Raw genomic sequence first — 22,947 nt, 5'->3', positions numbered from 1 at the left:
CAAAGAGTCAGATATGACTGAGTGACTGAACTGACTGAAGAAAAAGTCTGAAAGCAGATAGTCCAGGGTTGACATCCAATGATGTTAACATCCTTAGAATACTGGTTTGTCACATCATAAGTACAAGATGGTTGCTGCTCCTTTAAGGCAGGAAAAAGGGACAAGTAACAAAGAACCATGCAGAAATATCACTTCTCTTTTATCTGGAAAGTATTATAAAAGCTTTCTTGTAAGCTTCCCCTTCACTAGATTGTGGCAAACTTTATTTTTCAAAGATGGCCACACCAACAAACTTATCCCAGCCCACATGTTCTTTTTACAATGTGATAAGTACTTCTCCAACTGAGAGGTCATATTCTCTCCCTTTGAAACTGGGAGGGGGACTTATGATAGTTTTGACCAACAGAGTATAGCAGAAGTGATGCTATGTGACTTCTGAGGCGACGTCATAAAATGAATACAGCTTCCACCTGGGGCTCTCTCTTTTGGGAAACTCTTAGAACCCAGAAACCACATTGAGACTACGTGTGAATGTTCTAGCTGGGTCCCCAGCAGACATAAGCATTAACTGTCACAGTACAAAGGAGCCTTTTCATACAATTCCAGCCTCCAGTCTTGGAGTCTTCTAGCTACAGCTAGAAGTTTTAAGTTGTTTTAAGTCACTACATTCTGGAATAGTTTATTAAGCAGCAATAGAGAACTAAAACTGCTATGATTGGCCAGAACTAGGTCACGTGACCACCTTCACCTGCAAAGAACCTAGGAAATGAGGGAACATGATTGCCATGACCTTAGCTAAGGTGCCCTGGAGAAGGAAATGGCAGCCCACTCCAGTGTTCTTGCCTGGAAAATCCTATGGACAGAGGAAGCTGGTGGGCTATAGTCCATGGGGTCACAGAGTCAGACACAACTGAGTGACTAACACTAGCTAAGGTGAGGACACTGCCACCTTAATCAGGGTCTGTTAACAATGGGAAGATGGAAATGGGGACTAGATAGGCAACTAACAGTATCTGCCACATCCACTTGGTTAACACTCATTACCTACTACCAAATGTCACATTGATCTTTTCTCAAATATATGTCCACTAGTGGAATATGAGTCTTGAAGGCTAAGATTATTTCATTACAAAATGCCTTAAATGGTAATTACCTTAAAACTATTAGCTATTTAAATTCTGAAGGGAAATATTTAGATTATACTTAGTAAGAACTTCTAGGTCCCAGAAACTGTGAGGTTCTGAAACAAATGCACAGAAAAGGTTTAATAATTTTTTCTTCAGTTTTTTTCAGAATAATTTCTCTAAGAAAATGATGGTGCAACTGAACAATGAAATAAGCTTTGACAATCCCCTGCAGTATACAGACAAATATCAGCTGATCCCAGAGTTAGACTGAGTCATCAGACTGGTGTCTGGAAATCCTGCACAAAGCTGACCAATACAGGCACTAGTCCAGCCCTTTATAAACACTGGTGCAGGCTAATTAACAATTGCAGGGTACTTTGTAAACATAAAGGGCTAACTGTTTATTTTTAAATAATCACAGTGATTTAGCAGTAAATGATAAACTTACTGTTAGTGTAACAGGAACCTTGTTGTAGTTTCTAGAAATGACACTAGCTCACAAGTACTCCTGACCACTCATAATTTTACTGATCATCTATCTCTATTTCTTTGAATAGCAGATGCTTTACCGTCTGAGCCACCAGGGAAATCCAAATAATAATAGTAATATGGAAATCAGATGTTATTGAAATTTAACTTAAAATCAACCTTAACACTAGTCAGAAAACATTCTAAAACTTCTATTTTAGCTAAACAGAAATGTGTTATCTGAATTTTAAAAACCCTTGTTTATCATTCAAATAACTAAAACTGAAAACAGCCACTTCAGTTGGTTATGAAAATATCAATTAATACTCACACAGTGCTTTAGAATTTAGTCCTTTCATAGATAGATAGATCTTCTTAAAAAATTACTACATATGAAAGTGGTTTGTTAACTGTAAAAATCTCTATAAAAGTAATTTAGCGATCTGTATTAGCAATAAATATTACTAACAATATGGATACTATTATTCATCTACTAGTTATAGTTTGTATTAGTAATAATATTACTATTATGAGTAACAATAATATTAAGGCTTATGAGAAGGAATTTATATGCCCTTTCTACAGACGAGGATACTGAGGCTCAGGAAGGAGAACTGATTGGAACATAATCACACAGTTAGTTGAAATATACTTGGTACTTAAACTTGTATCTTCAGACTTGAAATTCTGGGGTACTTTCTACTACATCATCCTGTTTGTATAAAATGTTTACTCTTCAAAACATGATTGACTCCCAAAGATGGGTCAAGAAATGTGAAAGGAGAGGTCTACTGTTGAACAGAGAAGTGTCATTTCTAAGGCTCTAGAGCAAGCCAATCTCATGTCATTGGACAACCCGGTAAACTAAGCTAAAGATCACAAAGAAGAACAAAAGAGAGATTCACTGCAATATAGTCTAGGAAATGAAACCAACTGCAATAACTTTAAAATAGGAGCATTAAAAAAAAAACTTCACATTATAACATTTTCAGTATTTCTTTAAAATACTGCACCTTGGTCACCGTAACTACAAACATCACTTTATTTCAGTTCAAGTCAAAACTGTCCCTCCCTAAAATATATACACTAAAGATCCTTTGAGTCCTGATGCTTATAAAAACTACCTTAAGTTGTAAGTTCCTAGGAACTTCTAATTAAATTCATGAACACCCAGTTTTACCAGACATATCTGGCAATGCCATGAAACTGAAATATCTTCTGTCTGGTCACAGCACATAGTAAGTCTTCATTAAACCTCAAAGCAAAATCTTAGGAGATTGTCTGTACTTCAGATGTTCCCTAAGAGAGGTCCAAAGTACAAGTGTCTAGAAATTATTTTCCTAAGATAGCATACCTAACACAGGATTTAGGCTATGATTCTCCAATTCCAGCTGGAAAATATAGAAACCCAACAAGTCTGCACATTCACTAGCAGATAAAAGGAATTAATTATACCCTTAACATACATGTATGATTTATATGCAGGTGGAAAAGCAACCAAGCTGTAACTGTTCAAATATTTCTCTTGCTTGAAATACCAATACAGTTAACACAGAAGCACATCTACCATTCCACTTCCAAACAACAAAGCATTAAGTGAAGTGTGAGATCTCCCATTGAAAAAGCTTTCAAAGAAAGAATTCTGAATACTGAACAGCTTTTAGTACTACAATAAGAAGTAAGGGGACTTCCCTGGTGGCGCAGTGGATAAGAATCCGCCTGCCAAAGCAGGGGACACAGATGGCTCAACCCCTGGTCAGGGAGGATTCCACATGCTGCAGAGCAACCAAGGCCATGCTGCTGCAACTTCTGAGGTCATGCTCTGGAGGCCATGAGCAGCAACTACTGAGCCCACGTGCCACAACTACCAACGCCCGAGTGCCTAGAGCCTGTACACAACTACTGAGCCCATGTGCTGCAACTGCTGAAGCCTGCACGCCTAGAGCCTGTGCTCTACAAGAGAAACCACGGCAATGAGAGGCTTGAGTACCACAAGGGAGCGTAGCCCCTGCTGACTGCAACTAGAGAAAACCCAGGCAAAGCAATGAAGACCCAGTGCAGCCAAAAGTAAATAAAACTTCTTTTTTTAAGAGAGGGAGCAGAATAATTTTGACTAGTGCTTTAGGAAACAATGCCCCACTGTGAATAAAAAAAATGTGCATTGCACTGAGGAAACCAGAATTGAAAGAGACACGTGTACCCCAGTGTTCATCGTGGCACTGTTTACAATAGCCAGGACATGGAAACAACCTAGATGTCCGTCAGCAGACGACTGGATAAGAAAGCTGTGGTACATATACACAGAGAAATACTACTCAGTCATTAAAAAGAATATATTTGAAACAGTTCTAATGAGGTGGATGAAACTGGAGCCTATTATACAGAGTGAAGTAAGCCAGAAAGCAAAACACCAATACTGTATACTAGTGCATATATATGGAATTTAGAAAGATGGTAACAATAACCCTGTATGTGAGACAGCAAAAGAGACACAGATGTACTGAACAGTCTTTTGGGCTCTGTGGGAGAGGGCGAGGGTGGGATGATATGGGAGAATGGCATTGAAACATGTAAATTACCATATGTGAAACGAATTGCCAGTCCAGGTTCGATGCATGATACAGGATGCTCAGGGCTGGTGCACTGGGATGACCCAGAGGGATGGGATGAGGAGGGAGGTGGGAGGGGGTTCAGGACGGGGAACTCATGTACACCCATGGCAGATTCAAGTCAATGTATGACAAAACCAATACAATGTTGTAAAGTAAAATAAATTAATTAAAAAATATGTGCATTGCAATCAAACAGATCTGAATTCAAATTCTACCCCTTTCACTCACGAGCCATGTGATTCTGGGAAAGTTATAATCTTTAACACTTACAAGGCTCAATTTTTTCAACTATAAAACAAGAATAATATAACCTGCCTCATAAAATTATTTAAAGTATTAAATGAAAGATGTTTAAAATGTACTCATTACAATACCTGGAACAAAAACTTAAGTGCTCAGTAAGGTCCAGCTATTTATAATTAAGTCTTTCAAGATGACAAACCAGAACAATATCAACAACTACTTACTTCCGCCAGTAAAACAATTAACACAAACTCTGAAATACTAAATAAGGGGTCCTTTATCTTAAAAGGGACGTCAAAACCCAAACATCTATAATCAAAATTTAATTTTAGAAGAAGCTTATGTTTTTCAAACCACTAATGGTAAGAACAAGAGCCCTTGTTCTCTTTCTATCCACATACATTTTTCTCTCCCATAACAATCAAAACAATCTTAAGAATCAAAAAGCCATCAACTGATTTAATGTTTTACTCTTTTTTTGGCCATGCTATGCTGCTTGTGGGATCTTATTAAGGGCTCAAACCCAGGGCCCCAGCAGTAAGAACACTGAGTCATAACCACTAGACCACCAGGGAATTCCTTAATGTTTTACTTTTAATAAGACATTTCCCAGCAGAGACGAATCCACATTAAGAGAATCAAGACAAATAGGAAAATGTGAAATTGAAAATTTTCAATATCAAGGATAAACAAAAGATTAAAAAAGGGGAAGGAAAAACAGTTCAAATAAGAAACATCTAAGTTTTAATAGTCTCTATTCTAAATTATTTCAATTGTATTAGAAGAGAGATAAAACCTTTAAACTACAGCTATTACATGTTTACACAGACTCAAGTATTTGGAAAATTTTCTTAAATCTTGGTAAGTTAATTAAACGCCTACTTAAATTCTTGTACTCAATAAAGGAAAAAATTCTAACTGCCATTATTAAAATTGTTTTCTGTTTTAAGGCTAAACTTTTCCTAGGATTTCAGACTCTTATTAAAATTATAAGTTATCTGAGAAATAAATTTATTTGACTTAATAAACTGATGGGAAACAGAAATGATAAAACTGGAAGCTTCCAGAAAGAAGTCAAAATTTACAATGTCAAAGAATTAAGCTCAAAAAAAAAAAGAAAAAACTTTTTTAAATACGAAGATTTTTAAAGTGTAAAACTAAAACACTAACAAGATAGCAATATGTATGCACTTGGAAGATAAGTGTAATTAACTCAACAGATACACTGAAGAAAGACAAAGAACAAACAACACTCTGAACCAAAGAAATAATTTTTGTGTTTAAAAAACACAAGACCGTATCCTCTGACCAACCTCTCATATAGCCAAGACTATATTTCAAATTCTTCATTTGAATTTAATTAAAGAGTGAGCTGTTTGTTGATTCCATGAAACTCAAGATTCAATTTATCTACAATGCTTTCCTTTGCTAAGTTAAAAATGATAAAATAGAGTATTATCGATATTGTTACACTTCCAAACAAGGCATTATAGTAATAACGTATCAGAGCACTAATGTTAAATTCCCACTTTGATGATCACAACTCTTTGTATAAAATCTTGATCGATGTCTGACAGAAGTTCTTCCATCATATTAAATTAAAGGTACAGAACTAGCAAATTATGAGCAAATCAATTTTAAAGAAGGAAAGGGGTTGGCAAAAGACATCAAAGTTTAGTTTCCAAGTATCTTTTCACTTTTTATAATGAGTGTTAGAATGTTTTCCCTTTAAGTATTGTAAGATGTGAAGTAGACAATTAAATATGCATTTCATAAATTGCATGACTAGAAAAAGTGATACAATCATTCTAAAAATATACATAGGACACTATTCAATATGGATACTATTTTATATAGGCAGCTCTGGACTATACCTATAAGATAGCTCTGTTTTCAGGAAGCTTCCTAATATAACTAAGGAGCCCAGACATGGTCATAAAAAAATTTAAATAACACTGCAAAGCAATAAATGATTAAAGCTCCAATTTAGAAGTCAAGACCATGTATACTACAAAGAAGACAGAATTGATGGAGGTTAAAACCTGTGTGTAGAATTAACTGGTACTTAAAAATCAAGTGATACAAAACTCTCAGGAAAAAGAGAAAATGTGAGAGCTCAGACAACAAAGAAGAGTAAAGTTTAGAAAGGAGAGATGAAGAAGGACAGCTAGATAAACATAGGGTGACCAGGGATAGACCAGCAGCCAGCACCAAAGAGAAAAGGTAGGAGAAGTAAGCTAGAACCATGTGGAAGCAAACTTTGAATATCAGATCAGGAACTTAGAATGAATTATTCAACAAACAACAATTAAAGCAACTATTCTGTGTCATGTACCTCAATTTGAGATGCAAAGGATACAAGTGTGAACAAAACAGAGAAGTTCTCTACCCTCATAGTGATGATAGTCTAGTGGCTTATTCCATAAAAAAATACGGTGCCGTGCAATTCTTCAGAGCAGAGGATGTGATCAGAGATATACTCTGGGAAATTATGCAGCAGTAATAGGTACTTAGGTAGAAAAGCAACAGACCAATTAAGACACTGTAATAATAATCCAGGAGAGAAGATGTAAGTGATAGTATTCAATTCTGCAAATACTTCTTGAGCAGCCTTAGATAAAACACCTCCTTTCTCGGCATCCCTGTTCTCACTTGAGAATTGAAGTTTGCCACTCAGCTACAACCTTAAGATCCTCAACTGGAAAGTTCTACAAGCACATCAAAGCACTGCCTAATAAATGTAAAGTAGCAGCAAAATCTAAGAGCTATAACTTGCTTACTTTCATCTCTAACTTTTTCTTACCAACTCAACTTTGTAATTATACTTTATCAGTTTAACCACTATCTGTCTCCAAAAGCACACTCTTTGAAAGAGAATGGACCATCAGGGTCAAGATCAGATGAGACAGAATTTAGCTAGACCCTATGAAGATCTATGATGAAAGCCTCTTGATGAAAGTGAAAGACAAGAGTGAAAAAGCTGGCTTAAAACTCAACATTCAAAGAATGAAGATCATGGCATCTGGGCCCACCACTTTATGGCAAATAGGTAGGGAAACAGTGGAAATAGTGACAGACTTTGTTTTCTTGGGCTCCAAAATCACCACAAATGGTAACTGCAGCAATGAAATTAAAAGACGCTTGCTCCTTGGAAGAAAAGCTATGACAAACCTAGACAGCATATTAAAAAGCAAGAGATATTACTTTGCCTACAAAGGTCCATCTAGTCAAAGCTATCGTTTTTCTAGTAGTCATGTATGGATGTGAGAGTTGGACCGTAAAGAAAGCTGACAGCAGAAGAACTGATGCTTTTGACTGTGGTGTTGGACAAGACTCTTGAGAGTCCCTTGGACTGCAAGGAGATCAAACCAGTCAATCCTAAAGGAAATTAATCCTGAATATTCATTAGAAGGACTGATGCGGAAGATGAAGCGTCAATACTTTGGCCACCCAATACGAAGAGCTGACTCTTTAGAAAAGACCCTGAGGCTGGGAAAAATTGAAGGCAGGAGGAGAAGAGGACAGAGGATGAGATGTTTGGATGGCATCACGGACTCAACAGACGTGAGTTTGAGTAAGCTCCAGGAGATGGTGAAAGACAGGGAAGCCTGGCGCACTACAGTCCATGGGGTTGAAAACAGTCTGACATGACTGAGCAACTGAACAACAACAAAAATGAAGATCTATGCCACCTCTCTTTATTTCTCTCTGTGTAATCTGTAGTTCCAAGTAAAGGACAGAGAAGGGGGTACACCAAGGCATTTACATATCTGTTAGAAACAGAAAAAAGAATAGTAGACAAGGTACTTATTTCATTCTCCATTATGCCACAGAAAGTCATCTGTCTTCTATAAGTAACTTATTTATAGAAGTCGTAAGGGCAAAGACTATGTTTTATTCATCATTATGATCTCATAATGCCTAGCACAGAGTTTTGTACACACTGCTGAGGATCGAATTAGGAAAAGAAGAAGAGCGTCTGAGACCCAAAGAATAAGTGAGTAAACCAGGTATAGGAGAGTCAGACAGTAACAGCAACCATCAACGAAATAGCTGGAAGGGGATACAGCGGTAAGACATTTTTCCTTCCGAAGAGCTTGCAGACTTCTAAGGAAAAAAAGTTAGGAGGTGAGAGATAAAATATACCAAGCATCTGGAATGATGTAACTAGTAAAATTAATAATTAATGGCTATCTCTTATTGAATGTATCAAACATTGTACAAAGAACAGTACAGACATTATCTCGTTTAATCCTCACATCCCCATGAGTCGGATATTATTATCCCCATTTTTTCAAATGGGAAACTAAGAGTTGGAACTAGGAACTTACTCAAGGTGATAAAACCAGCAAACAGTGAAGCTATTTGGTTGGTTCAAACCAATACCTAACTCCAAAGCCAGTACTCTTAACCACCCAGAACCAGGGTAGATAGTATTGAAGATGCTGGGAATTAATCTGATGATGGTACTTAGTATATATTGAAAATGGAGTCAGATAGATTAGCTGAAAGATGAAGAGTAGCATGTAAATTGAAGCGGTATTAGGTAATACCTACAGGACCAGATGACTAAATGGAAGACATTCAGTGATTAAAACATAAGCCCTCTTCCTACCCCCACTTTCCTTCTCCAGATGCAACCAACAGAATTTCTTAATGAGCTTCCAGAGCCAATCTGAATTCCTTAATGAGCCTCCAGAGCCAATCTATACATATAAAAGCACCCCAACCCACTCTGTTCTTTTTTTTATTTTAAAATAATTTTAGATTCATCTAATAAATAGTTGCAAAAAGAAATACAGAGAGTTCTTACATGCTCTTCACCCAGCTTCTCCTAATGCTGACATCTTTTATAAATAATCATAGTACATTGATCAAAACCAATAAAGGCTGATGAAATACTAATAACTAAATTTTGTCAGTTTTGAACAATTAAATTAAGTTGCCATAAAAGTCCTAAACATTCTTGTACCTATCTACTTGTCCCTGTGTGTCAGGGGTCTCTAAGACCACTTTCTGGCTCAATGATTCACTGAAAGGACTCCTAGGACTCAGAAAAGCTGTTACATTCAGTTATGGTTTAGTACAGAAAAAGGATACAATCTGATATAAGCAAAGAGAAAAGGAGTATGGACAAAGTCCAGGAGAAACCAGGTACAAGCTTCCCGGTGTCATCCCACAGTGGAGTTGCATGGACATGTTTAATTCTCCCAGAATTTATATGTGACAACACATGTGAAGTAAAGTCAACCAAGAGAGCTTGCCCAAGCTCTGGTGTTCAGAGTTTTTATTAGGGGTCAGTCACACAACATGCAGAGCCTACATAACCAACTTGAGCTACTGAGATTCCAGTCCCCTGGTAGCTCAGTCGGTAAGGAATCTGCCTGCAGTGCAGGAGATCTAGGTTCATTCCTGGGTCAGGAGGATCCCCTGGAGAAGGAAATGGCAACTCACTCCAGTATTCCTGCCTGGAAAACCATATGGACAGAGGAGCCTGGTGGGCTAGAGTCCACAGGGTTGCAAGAATCAGACATGATTTGGTGACTAAACACCAGAGCAACATAAGTGCTCCCCATAAATCACACTGTTTGCATAAACCATCTGATTCAACTGGTATTATGTGGTCCAAGGCAGCCGGCATACAAAAACACTCTTAAGAATGTTCCAAAGGCTCTGGGTTCATTTCCCATGAGCTGGTAGTCCTAAAAACCAGCTTGGGGGCATGCTAGGTCTGAGCAACCCACCCCAGCTGAGTTAATCTTTCCCTATACAACTTATGAATACATTTTTGGGTTATCTCATTCATTTTAACAATGGCAGAGTATTTCATTGTATGGATATTCTACCACTAATTTAGCCAATCACCCCACACTCATCAACCTTATGTTCTTCCTAGCTTTTTGCTCTAGTCAACAATAAAAACAAAGTTTTATAAATTATAAAGAGCCACACAAAGGAAGGATATAATTTTTCTAGAATTATTATCAGTTACTAATGAAATAAAATAAAGACTTAATCTGGACTGTGAGTTTCAGCCACCAAAATGAATATAGGGTACCATTAAGGATACACTGACTTCAAATGTGAGTTAGCAAACACAAGGTACTTAGGAAAAAAGAAAAAAAAATGTAAAAGATTCTTCTTACCTCATAGAATTCCCATAGTGTTTGCTTTCAGTAATTCAGACGAAAGTAATCAAACCAAAAATTGTATCATTTCTGAAAAATCATATAATAACATTACACAAGAATAAAATATAACTACAGAGTTTTGATGGCTTACTTACATATACCAAGAGTCCAGGATTTCAACTTCACAATTAGAGAAACTTCATTACAAAATGCTTTACGAAAATGCAAGTCCTGAATTTTTACATTTATGATAAAAATGTCAAAATTGGGTTCATATGTACCTTGTCCCTCTATTTCACATCATAAACATTGCATTATAATTTTGCAATTAATAAAACCTTAATTATTTTAAATGCATTGACCTAGCTTCCTATTTTTTGTAATTTTCAAAATTTATTAATATCTAAAATAAGGTATAATCCTATAAGATTAAATCTACCTTGTATGGTGAACAGCTAAAAATAAAGGAGAAGAAATTCTGGCCCATATGAATTTACCAAGAAACTGAGAAAAATATTTTTATGCTTTTGTCAAATAATAATGAAAACTTTAACCTTATAATATTTGCCTCACTAAAAAACAGTTTCCATCTGTTAATTATTTTAAACTCTTATGTCCTTAAAACATGAAAATAGGGAATACACATTTTAATTCATTTTTCTAAACAGCTTTAAATATTTCATGAGCATTAATATTTCAAAAGAAATCATGTTATGCAATACATTAGAGCAATGCATTTTCTCAAAAAACACATAATCAAGAATACACAGATGGCAACAACAGAAAAACCTGTCAAAACCACATTTCAGTAAAATAATTTGGATTCTAACAACTTTTTTTTTTTTTTAATATTCGAGTTTATTCTTCATTTAACTTTTAAACACTACTATAGTTGAATATTAAAACAAAAGCAAGTAGTGAGCATATTATGATTATAGTCCTTCACTCAATCACTACTGCAATAAAACCCCAGCAGTGAGTGTTATTCATGGGCCTACTAAGAGGTCTGACACTGAACACCACCCCGGGGATGATGTTCATCATCCTCATATGCTTCTCCATTGTAATGGCGCCGTCTTTCCTGATTTGGATCAAAGTCCACTAATTCTACCTGGTCCATTTCATCAGTCTCTTCTACTTCCTTCCTCTCAGGCAGAAGTTTTTCCAGCAAAGAGAGTTTATCAGGAGAGAGAAAGCCATTCTCAGGAAAGTTTACCTTAAATTCAATGATTAGGCGACCCTTTTCATATGGCCTACGATAAATTGGCATGCCTTCATTTAGCACACACTTGATATCTCCATGCTTGACGATCTGACCTGGATGAGAAGTGATGACTATGGTTCGGTTGTCAAGAGTAGATATTGGCTTCTGGAAGCCACACAACGCCTCAACCAGCTGTATGTCCATACACATGAAAAGATCTTCTCCTCGTCGAGTAAAAACAGCATGGTCCTTCTGATCTAAAACAATGATAATATCTCCTGGCTCCAGTCCTGGTTCTTGGTCTCCTTCACCATGGAATGTTATCTTCTGGCCATCTTTCATGCCTTTGTCAATATGAACTTCTAGAATTTTCTTTTCTCTAACTATCTTCCTTCCATTGCAGCTTTTACATCTATCTTTAGGGCTGATCCGCTCCCCATGGCCCTGGCACTCCATGCAGACAGACTGAATTTGCTGAACCATTCCAGGTCCTATCTGATGAATTCTTATTTGCATTCCAGTACCTCGGCAATTGGGACAGCATTCTACCGCTCCTTTCTTACCACCTCGGCCTTCACATTTGTCACAAATCACATTCTTTTGCAGAGCTAGTTTTCTTGTTGCACCATTATATAAATCTTCTAAAGTTACTGTAAGTTGATGCACAACGTTTTTACCTCTCCTCTCTCTCTGCATCCTGCCTCCTCCTCCGAAAAACATATCAAAGATGTCCATGGGGGAGCCAAAACCACCACCTGCTCCACCTTCTTTAATTGCCTGTTCTCCTCCTTTGTCATATAATTCCCTTTTCTTTGCATCAGAAAGCACTTCGTAAGCTTGAGAAATCTGTTTAAACTTCTCGCCTTCGTTTGGGTTCTTATCAGGGTGGTACTTCAAGGCCAGTTTCCTGTAAGCCTTTTTCAATTCTTCTTGGGTGGCACTGGGTTTGACCCCCAAAACATCATAGTAAGTGGTTTCTTTCACCATTTTCTACAGCCGGTGAGCGGGCCGATGCCGGTGTGGGGGAGCAGGAAGGAGCGCGTTGCTGTGCGCAGCTCGGGCAGCCGCCGCTCCTCCGCTTTTCACCCAGCGTTCTGGAAAGTTCCCTGGATTCTAACAACTTTTAATGAAAAGAGACTTTTCCTTCTTAGAACCTTTAAGTAGTACATTCTAATTTTTCTTGAAATACCACTTCTCTAAATTCTGATAACTAGTACTAGTTCCCTTACACTAGAAAACATTTGCACAATATCAAGCAAGGAAGGTAAAAGAAAAGAGAAGGGAAAGAGACAAGAAACTTCAATGCTACTCATAGACCAACACTAAAATTAACTTGAATTCTCTGAAACAGCAAAAGTTGCTATCTTGGCATTTTGTGCATTTTTTGCATTTTAAAGACCTGATCAAGACACTTCTGAAGCATTTTCAAAGAAGCACCACCATCATTCTGTAGATCTCAGAAAAAAGAGACTCCTACTGCAGGAAAAAAATTTAAGAACTGGCACCTCAAAGATCTTGCATTCTACTCATTCATCTGTCTTCCCCTATGCTAAAAATAGAACAAGTCAAGTCACCTCTCAGAATCAGTGTCATCTATAAAAAGAAAATGATTTTTAAGGTCTTTTCTGGCAAAAAAAAAAAAAAAAAAACCTCATTATCTTAACCTAATACATAATTAACAATATATCTAAACTATTTTCTACGGTAATTAGAGGTCAATGATTAACAAGCAACCATAACCAACATTTATTTTATAGAGGTGGTATTTAAATTCTTCTCTTATGTTATTTTCATCAATTATCTCTAAACAATTATAGAGCCTACTGTTTCTTCCCAATACTGGCATAGACAAACATTAAAAAGACAAAGGTTTTCTATAATGGAAAATAATCTGAAAAAGAATATATATGGACCTAAATCACTTTGCAGTACACTTGAAACTAACAAAACATTGTAAATTAACTATACTTCAATTAAAAAGACAACGGTTTTGCATCTTACATCCCAAGAGCAAAGTATCTTTTAAGCTTCCCCCATAAAATTCAGAAAAAAAATTCTGCAAAACTTGTACAACTGTTTCTCAAACTATAGTCAGTGAACACATTCAAAGATTTATAAATTGTTTCTGAGAATTTTTAAATTTTATGTTTCCATTTCAATGATGGCCTCAAAATATGTATTAGTATAGGTATTTTATAATTGAAAACTGACACCAGATGTTAACATCTATTTTCAGTCAAGTGATGCCAAGTGGCACAACTTTTATTGTCAAGAGTCTAATGATAAAAAGTAATGGCAGAATTCAAATGTAAATGCATTCATGCCCAGGTGAAGGCCAAATGATGTCATCCTTCCCAAACAGAAGAACGTTTTACAGTAGTTCAAAGTTCAGGCATCACATGAACTACAGTAAATACACACACACACACACACATGCACGCACACACACATGCACACACACACACAATTCAAAAGAAGCTATACCGTAAGTTAGTATATTTACATTGCAAGTAATAGTTGAACTTAGCAAATTATCATCTATAATATTAGAATAATTAATTTGAATAGTATTGTGTTATATATAAATACAACCCACTTATATGGTTTCATAAGTATGGTTTAATACAAAGAGTTATTAACTACTCTTTGGTAAAGAACCTGCCTGCCAATGCAGGAGACATAAAAGATTTGGGTACGATCCCTGTGTTGGAAAGATCCCCTGACTTGACTGAAGTGACTTAGCATCCCCGGACATGACTGAAGTGACTTAGCACATAATGCTATACACTTCTATGATATTATAATAATCCTGAAGTCAGAAATGGTGGTTAATGAAAGTATTACTTGCATTTAAAAGGGGCCAATGCCTTACACGGGAGAAGGCAATGGCACCCCACTCCAGTACTCTTGCCTGGAAAATCCCATGGACAGAGGAGCCAGGTAGGCTGCAGTCCATGGGGTCTCGAAGAGTTGGCCATGACTGAGCGACTTCACTTTCACTTTCCACTTTCATACATTGGAGAAGGAAATGGCAACCCACTCCAGTGTTCTTGCCTGGAGAATCCCAGGGACAGAGAGCCTGGTGGGCTGCTGTCTGTGGGGTCGCACGAGCCAGACACGACTGAAGCAACTTAGCAGCAGCAGCAGCAATGCCTTACACTAGTTCGGGAAAACACTGCTTTATGAGGAGACTGCTCTCTGACCCTTCCTCTAAAATCCTTATCCTACTAGTAGCACCAGGCCTGGGTCCTAAGGCTAAGGAGAAAAGAGAAAGGGGAAGATCCAGGGGATGGCAAACTATGGCCTGTGACCCTCCATCTGGTTTTGTAAACAAATCATATTGAACTGCAACCATACCCATTTGTTTACAAATAGTTTAAGGCTCCTCCAATCCCTAAGAAAGGCAATCCCAAAGAATGCTCAAACTACCGCACAATTGCGCTCATCTCACACGCTAGTAAAGTAACGCTCAAAATTCTCCAAGCCACGCTTCAGCAATACATGAACTGTGAACTTCCAGATGTTCCAGCTGGTTTTAGAAAAGGCAGAGGAACCAGAGATCAAATTGCCAATATCCGCTGGATCATCGAAAAAGCAAGAGAGTTCCAGAAAAACATCTATTTCTGCTTTACTGACTACGCCAAAGCCTTCGACTGTGTGGATCACAATAAACTCTGGAAAATTCTGTAAGAGAAGGGAATACCAGACCACCTGACCTGCCTCTTGAGAAACCTGTATGCAGGTCAGGAAGCAACAGTTAGAACTGGACATGGAACAACAGACTGGACAGACTCCTATAGGAAAAGGAGTATGTCAAGGCTGTATTTTGTCACCCTGCTTATTTAACTTATATGCAGAGTACATCATGAGAAACGCTGGTCTGGAAGAAGCACAAGCTGGAATCAAGATTGCTGGGAGAAATATCAATAACCTCAGATATGCAGATGACACCACCCTTATGGCAGAAAGTGAAGAGGAACTAAAAAGCCTCTTGATGAAAGTGAAAGAGGAGAGTGAAAAAGTTGGCTTAAAGCTCAACATTCAGAAAACTAAGATCATGGCATCTGGTCCCATCACCTCATGGGAAATAGATGGGGAGACAGTGGAAACAGTGTCAGACTTTATTTTTTGGGGCTCCAAAATCACTGAGGATGGTGATTGCAGCCTTGAAATTAAAAGAAGCTTACTCCTTGGAAGGAAAGTTATGACCAACCTAGATAGCATATTAAAAAACAGAGACATTACTTTGCCAACAAAGGTCCATCTGGTCAAGGCTATGGTTTTTCCAGTGGTCATGTATGGATGTGAGAGTTGGACTGTGAAGAAAGCTGAGCGCCGAAAAATTGATGCTTTTGAACTGTGGTGTTGGAGAAGACTCTTGAGAGTCCCTTGGACTGCAAGGAGATCCAACCAGTCCATCCTAAAGCAGATCAGTCCTGGGTGTTCATTGGAAGGACTGATGTTGAAGCTGAAACTCCAATACTTTGGCCACCTCATGTGAAGAGTTGACTCATTGGAAAAGACCCTGATGCTGGGAGGGATTGGGGGCAGGAGGAGAAGGAGACGACAGAGGATGAGATGGCTGGATGGCATCACCAACTCGATGGGCATGAGTTTGAGTAAACTCCGGGAGTTGGTGATAGACAGGGAGGCCTGGCGTGCTGTGATTCATGGGGTAGCAAAGAGTCGGACACGACTGAGCGACTGAACTGAACTGAACTGATGCTACTATAGCTGATTGAGTAGTTGCCACTGAGACTGTAGGGCCCATAAAGCCTAAAATATTACCATCTGGCTCTTCACAGAAAAAATTTGCTGACCTTTGGCCAGTGAGCTAATAGGGCAAAATGAGAATGCGCTCACTGTGTTTGAAAGTCCTGAAGCAAACAAGTGGGAAACAAAGCATTACTGTTTCTAGAAGAGAGATAAGACAATAAGATTCTCTGATTTATAAAATTAGACATAAGGGCCCCTTACAGCTTTTTTTTTACTTGTTAAGCTGTATTTGAAGCTCTGTGATAAATAAATTGAATTTAAAAGAACAACCAGTTACTACTATAACTCAGACCTGTCTGGACTGTTTCTGGTGTTTGGTGATTATGAATTAAACCACTAAAAATATTTTCAGATTTTTGCACTGATATATATCATTTATTTGGGTAAAAAGAATGCCTAGGAGAAAGACTGCTGGGTCATATGGTTAAAGTAGATGTTTATAAGAAACTGTTTTCCATGGTGGCAATATTATCTACTAATAGCATTTCCATCAGTATGTAGGAGAATTCAAGGTGCTCTGTATACTCATATCTTTGTCAGTATTCAGTAATGTCAGGGGTTTTGTTTTGTTTTTTGAAGTATTTTAATAGGTATATAGTAGTATTTCGGAGAAGACAATGGCACCCCACTCCAGTACTCTTGCCTGGAAAATCCATGGATGGAGGAGCCTGGTAGGCTGCAGTCCATGGGGTCGTGAAGAGTCAGACACGAGTGAGTGACTTCACTTTCACTTTTATGCATTGGAGAAGGAAATGGCAACCCATTCCAGTGTTCTTGCCTGGAGAATCCCAGGGATAGGGTCACACAGAGGTCGAACACGACTGAAGTGACTTAGCAGTAGCAGTATTGCATTGTGATTTTAATTTCCATTTCTTAGTGACTAATGATTTTGAGCATATTTTCTCATGCTTATTTGTCATCTGTATATATTCCTTGCAGAAGTGTTTATTCAAATATTTTGCCCATTTTTTTGTCCATTTTTAAAATTAGATTGTTAGTGTTTTCATAGTTCCTTATATTTCTAGTTACCAGTCCTTTAACATATGAGCTGCACAAATATTATCTCCCAGTCTGTGGCTTAGTTTTTCATTTTCTGTAGTGTCTTCAAAGAATAGAAATGTTAATATTTTATAGTTAATGTTTTCTTCTGTCATTTAAGAAATCTTTGCCTGGCCCCAGGCCATAAAGATTTTCTCCGATGTTTTTTTTTTTCTAGAAGTTTTATAGTTTTAGGTTTTATGTTATGGTGTATGATTCATTTTGAGTTGAGTTTCTACAATAGTGAAAGGAATTAGTTTGTTTGTTTTTTTCATATGGATATCCAATGGTTCTAGCATCATTTGTTGACAAACTATTCCTTTTCCATTGACTTCCCTTAGCATCTTTGTTGAAAATTAACTGCAAACTGGATTTATTTCTGCACTCTCTATTCTGTTCCATTGATCTGGTGTCAATCCTATCACCAATACAATGTTGTCTTAATTATTATGGCTTTATAGTGGGTCTTAAAATCAGGGAGTGCAAGTCTTCTAACTATACTTTCTTTTTCATAAATTGCTCTGGCGATTCTCAATCTTTTGCTTTCCTACATAGATTTCACAGTCAGATTATTGACTTCTACCCAAAAGCCTACTGGGATCCACAGGATTGTGTTTTGAATATACAGAGCAATTTGTAGAGAATTAACATTGTGACACTTCTGAGTCTTGACACTTCTGAGTATATGAGTATGGTATCTTTTCATTTATTTAGGTCTACTTTGATTTCTCTCATCAATGCTTTATAGTTTTCAGTGTAAAAATCTTACATATTTTGCTACATTTATCACCAAATATTTCATGGTTTAAGGTTCTCTTATTAATGGTATAGGTTTTAAATTTTGATTTCCAATTGTTCACCACTAGCTTACAGGAAAACAATTAATGTCTATATATTGATTTCCATACCCTATAATCTTACTAAAATCACTCGTTAAATCTAGTAGCTTTTTTGGGTAAAATCTTTGGGGTTTTCTATCAAATACATCATACTGTCTATGAGTAAAGACAGTCTTATTTCTTCTAATCTGAATATACTTAAATTCTTTCTCTTGCCATATCACACTGGCTAGATTCAACAATACACTGCTAATTAGAAATCGCAAGAATAGACCATCTTTGTCTTATTCCCAGTCTTAGGAAGAAAGAATTCAGTATTTCACTGCTGCTGCTGCTAAGTCGCTTTAGTTGTGTCCGACTCTGGGCGATCCCATAGACGGCAGCCCACCAGGCTCCTCTGTCCCTGGGATTCTTCAGGCAAGAATACTGGAGTGGGTTGCCATTTCCTTCTCCAAAGCATGCACACATGCTAAGCCACTTCAGTCACGGCCGACTCTGTGCGACCCTGTGGACAGCAGCCCACCAGGCTCTTCTGTCCACAGGATTCTCTAGGCAAGAACACTGGAGTGGGTTGCCATTTCCTTCTCCCAGTATTTCACTATTAAGTATTGAATCCTTTATCAGGTTTAGAAAGTTCCCTTCTACTCCGGGTTTGCTCAGCGTTTTCAACATAAATAGTTAATGGATTTGTCAATGGTTTTTTACATCTCCTGAAATGATCTTTTTTATTAATCTGTTGCTGTGGTAAATTTTACATTTTAATGTTGCATTCAAAATCAGCCTAGCAATTCTGAAATAAGCTCTACTTGGTCATGATATATTCACTCTCTTTATTTATTGCCAAATTTACTTTGTTAACATTTTTAAGGATTTGTATATTTATGTTCATGAGAAACATCAGTCTGTAGTTGTTTGTGTAGAATTGATATTATTTCACCCTTAAATGTTTGATAGATTTTACCAGTGAATTTTACCTAGAATTTTCATGGGATTCTGTTTATTAATTTATATAATTTTTAATTGCAGTATAATTGATTTACAGAATTTTGTTGTTTTCTGTCAAACCTCAACATGAATCAGCCATAGGTATACATATGCCCCTCCCTCTTGAATCTCCTTCCCATCTCCCTCCCCATCCCACTCCTCTAGGTTGATATACAGCCCCTGTGTGGGTTCCCAGAGACATACAGCAAATTCCCATTGGCTATCTATTTTACATTTGGTAATGTAAGTTTCCATGTTACTCTCTCCATACATCTCACCCTCTCCTCCTCTCTCCCTGTGTCCATAAGTCTGTTCTCTGTGTCTGTTTCTCCATTGCTGCCCTGCAGATAAATTCTTGGTATCATCTTTCTAAATTCCATATATATGCATTAGTATACGAGACTTATCTTTCTCTTTCTGACTTATTTCACTCTGTATAATAGGCTCTAGGTTCATCCACTTCATTAGAACTGACTCAAATGTGTTCCTTTTATGGCTGAGTAATATTCCATTGTGTATATGTACCACAACTTCTTTATCCATTCATTTGTCAATGGACATATAGGTTGCTTCCATGTTCTAGCTATTGTAAATAGTGCTACAGTGAACATTGGGGTACATATGTCTTTTTCAATTTTGGTTTCCTCAGAGTATATACCTAGGAGTGGGATTGTTGGGTCACGTGGTGGTTTTATTCCTAGTTTTTTAAGGAATCTCCCTACCGTCTTCCATAGTGGCTGTGTCAGTTTACATTCCCACCAACACTACAAGAGGGTTTTCTTTTCCCCACACCCTCTCCAGCATTTATTGTTTATAGACTTTTTGATGATGGCCATTCTGACCCATGTGAGGTGATATCTCATTGTAGTTTTGATTTGCATTTCTCTAATAATAAACAATGTTGAGCATCTCTTCATGTGTTTGCTAGCCATCTGTATGTCTTCTTTGGAGAAATGTCTATTCAGGTCTTTTCCCCACTTTTTGACTGGGTTGTTTGTTTTTCTGGTATTGAGTTGTATGAGCTGCTTGTATATTTTCAGAATTAATCCTTTGTCAGTTTTTTCATTTGCTATTATTTTCTCCCATTCTGAGGGTTGTCTTTTCACCTTGTTTATAGTTTCCTTTGCTGTGCAAAAGTTTTTAAGTTTAATTAGGTCCCACTTGTATATATTTGTTTTTATTTCCATTACTCTAGGTGGTGGGTCATAGAGAATCTTGCTTTCATTTATGTCATTGAGTGTTCTGCTTATGTTTTCCTCTAAGAGTTTTATAGTTTCTGGTCTTACATTTAGGTCTTTAATCAATTTTGAGTTTATCTTTGTGTATGGTGTTAGGAAGTATTCTAATTTCATCCTCTTACATGTAGCTGTCTCTTCATGGGATTTTTAACTACAAATTCAATTTCTGTTCTTTTTAATAATTTTGTTTACTTACTCATTTTTGGCTGTGCTGGATTTTTATTGCTGCATGGGCTTTTCTCTAATTGCAGCAAGCAGGGGCTACTCTCTGGTTACGGTGTGTGGGCTTCTCACTGTGGTGGCTTCTCTTGTTGTGGAGCTGGGCGCCAGGGTGCATTGGGCTTCAGTAGTTGCAGCATATAGGTTCAGCAGTCGTGACTCCCAGGCTCTACAGACCACAGGTGCAATAGTTGGGGCACGTGGGCTTAGTTGCTTTGTAGCAGCATGTGGGATCTCCCGAGATCAGGGGTCGAACCCAAGTCTCCCATATTGGCAGGTGGATTCTTTACCACTGAGCCACCAGGGAAGTTCCTTAAACTCCATTTCTTTAATGGATATGGGACTATCCAGGTTATATGGTTCTTCCTCAGAAAGCTTTGGTAAAAGAATTTATCCATTTCACCACTAAATTTAGTGAAATGAAATTGATCATAACATTTCCTTATTGTTCATTTAATATCTGAGGACCTCCAGTGATATATAATGTCTTTCATTCCTGATACTGCTAATTTGCTTTTTCTTTTTTTCTCTTGATCAGTCTGGGGAGTCTTATCAACTCTATTAAACTTTTTAAAGAACCAGCTTTTTATTTCACTGATTATTTTCTCTATTGTTTCCTATCTTTACTTTCATGAATTTTTGCTTTTATCTTCCTTATTTCCTTCCTTCTGCTTATTTTGGATTTAATTTTTTCCTACTTTTCACTAGCTTAGATCGCTGATTCCTTTAAATAAATATTAAATAAAAATCAAATAAATATTAAAATTAAGTAATACATATTAAATAGTTTAATGCTAAATATTAAAAATTAACATTAAATATTAAATAAATCTTTCTTTCCTTAATCAAGTGCTTATAGCAGAAAAAAAATTCCCTCCAAGCACTGACTTAGCTGCAAGCCACAGATTTTGATACACTGTATTTTCATTTTTACTTATTTCAAAATATTTTCTAAGTTCTTAGAAGATTTATTCCGTGATTCATGAGTTATTTAGAAGTGTTTTTACTTAATTTCCAAATATCTGTGAATTTTCCAGACATGTTTCTGTTTCTAGTTCAATTTTCTTGTGGTCAAAAAACATACTTTGTACTATTTCAATCTTTTAAATATGTTGAGATTTATTTTATGGCACCAAATATAGTCTATCTTGGTGAATATCTCATGTGTGCCTGAAAGCAGTATGTATTCTGTAAGCATTTAAGTGGTAAGTTTTATAATCTGATCTAATATCAGTTAGGTCAAGCTGATTGATTATGCTATTCTTCTGACTTTCTATTGATTCTATCAGTTACTGAGAAAGGAAGCTGAAATTTCCACGCACGTAGGCATGCTTGCATACAAACATACATATGATCGTCTTCCATGTTCATGGGTTCCAAATCTGAGGATTCAACCAACCATGGATCAAAAATTCACACTTAAAGAATTTCTGATGCAGAGCCCTGAACACAACAACCACAGATAAGGAGGACCACCATTTTACATAAGGGACCTGAACATCTGCAAACTTTGATATCTGTGGGTGTTCTGGAAGCAAGTTCCTGCAGATACTGAGGAACAACTCTACATACCAAACACAAACACATACACAGTGTGATGATCAAAATTAAATACAAATTATATTTTAAGCTTTTTTCCCACATTTTGAAAGCACTGAAGTTTCACTATACAGATATATTTAAATTCAATGAAGCAATCAACCCACCACCCAAGTTGGTTTGACTCTTTATTCTCATCTGAATGAAAACATACCTAAAGTGTATCAATATCCCAGGTTTCCTGGCCCTATCCACCACCTCAGATCCACAGCCAAAGAACAGGTTGGAGGGCTTTTTGCCCAATCTTCAGAGATCATCAGACATTCACTTTTCAGTTTTACTAAACTGAGATAAAATCTCTTCTAAAATTGCCGGCTTTGCGATACTATCTAGATCTCTAAAGCCTTTCCAAGCTTAAGAATCTTAAGAACTATTTTTCTTCCTATAAGACACCAGTGTAAATTGAGTACAGCTCCTATATGATAAGATTCTACCATCTAAAATTATATTTTATCACTATATAAATAGT

At 37.0% G+C, this 22,947-nt stretch overlaps 2 protein-coding genes across 2 annotated transcripts in view; both read right to left on the bottom strand.

Annotated features, from left to right (window-relative positions):
- The window catches only part of RAD51B (RAD51 paralog B), a 619,930-nt gene that overhangs the window by 548,357 nt on the left and 48,626 nt on the right, over positions 1 to 22,947 (bottom strand). The gene's annotated exons all lie outside the window — the stretch shown is intronic.
- On the bottom strand, positions 11,430 to 12,889 carry LOC122443785 (dnaJ homolog subfamily A member 1-like). The gene has a single exon (XM_043472366.1). It carries the CDS (start codon positions 12,770 to 12,772, stop codon positions 11,579 to 11,581), a length of 1,194 nt encoding a protein of 397 aa, XP_043328301.1. The 5' UTR covers positions 12,773 to 12,889; the 3' UTR covers positions 11,430 to 11,578.

This window comes from Cervus canadensis, chromosome 6 (assembly GCF_019320065.1).
Source record: "Cervus canadensis isolate Bull #8, Minnesota chromosome 6, ASM1932006v1, whole genome shotgun sequence".
Lineage (NCBI taxonomy): Eukaryota > Metazoa > Chordata > Mammalia > Artiodactyla > Cervidae > Cervus > Cervus canadensis.
This window is presented reverse-complemented; position numbering and strand designations above follow the sequence as displayed.

Coding starts and splice junctions, on each gene's coding strand:
- LOC122443785 (XM_043472366.1), bottom strand. CDS start 12,772: ATGGTGAAAGAAACCACTTACTATGATGTTTTGGGGGTCAAACCCAGT.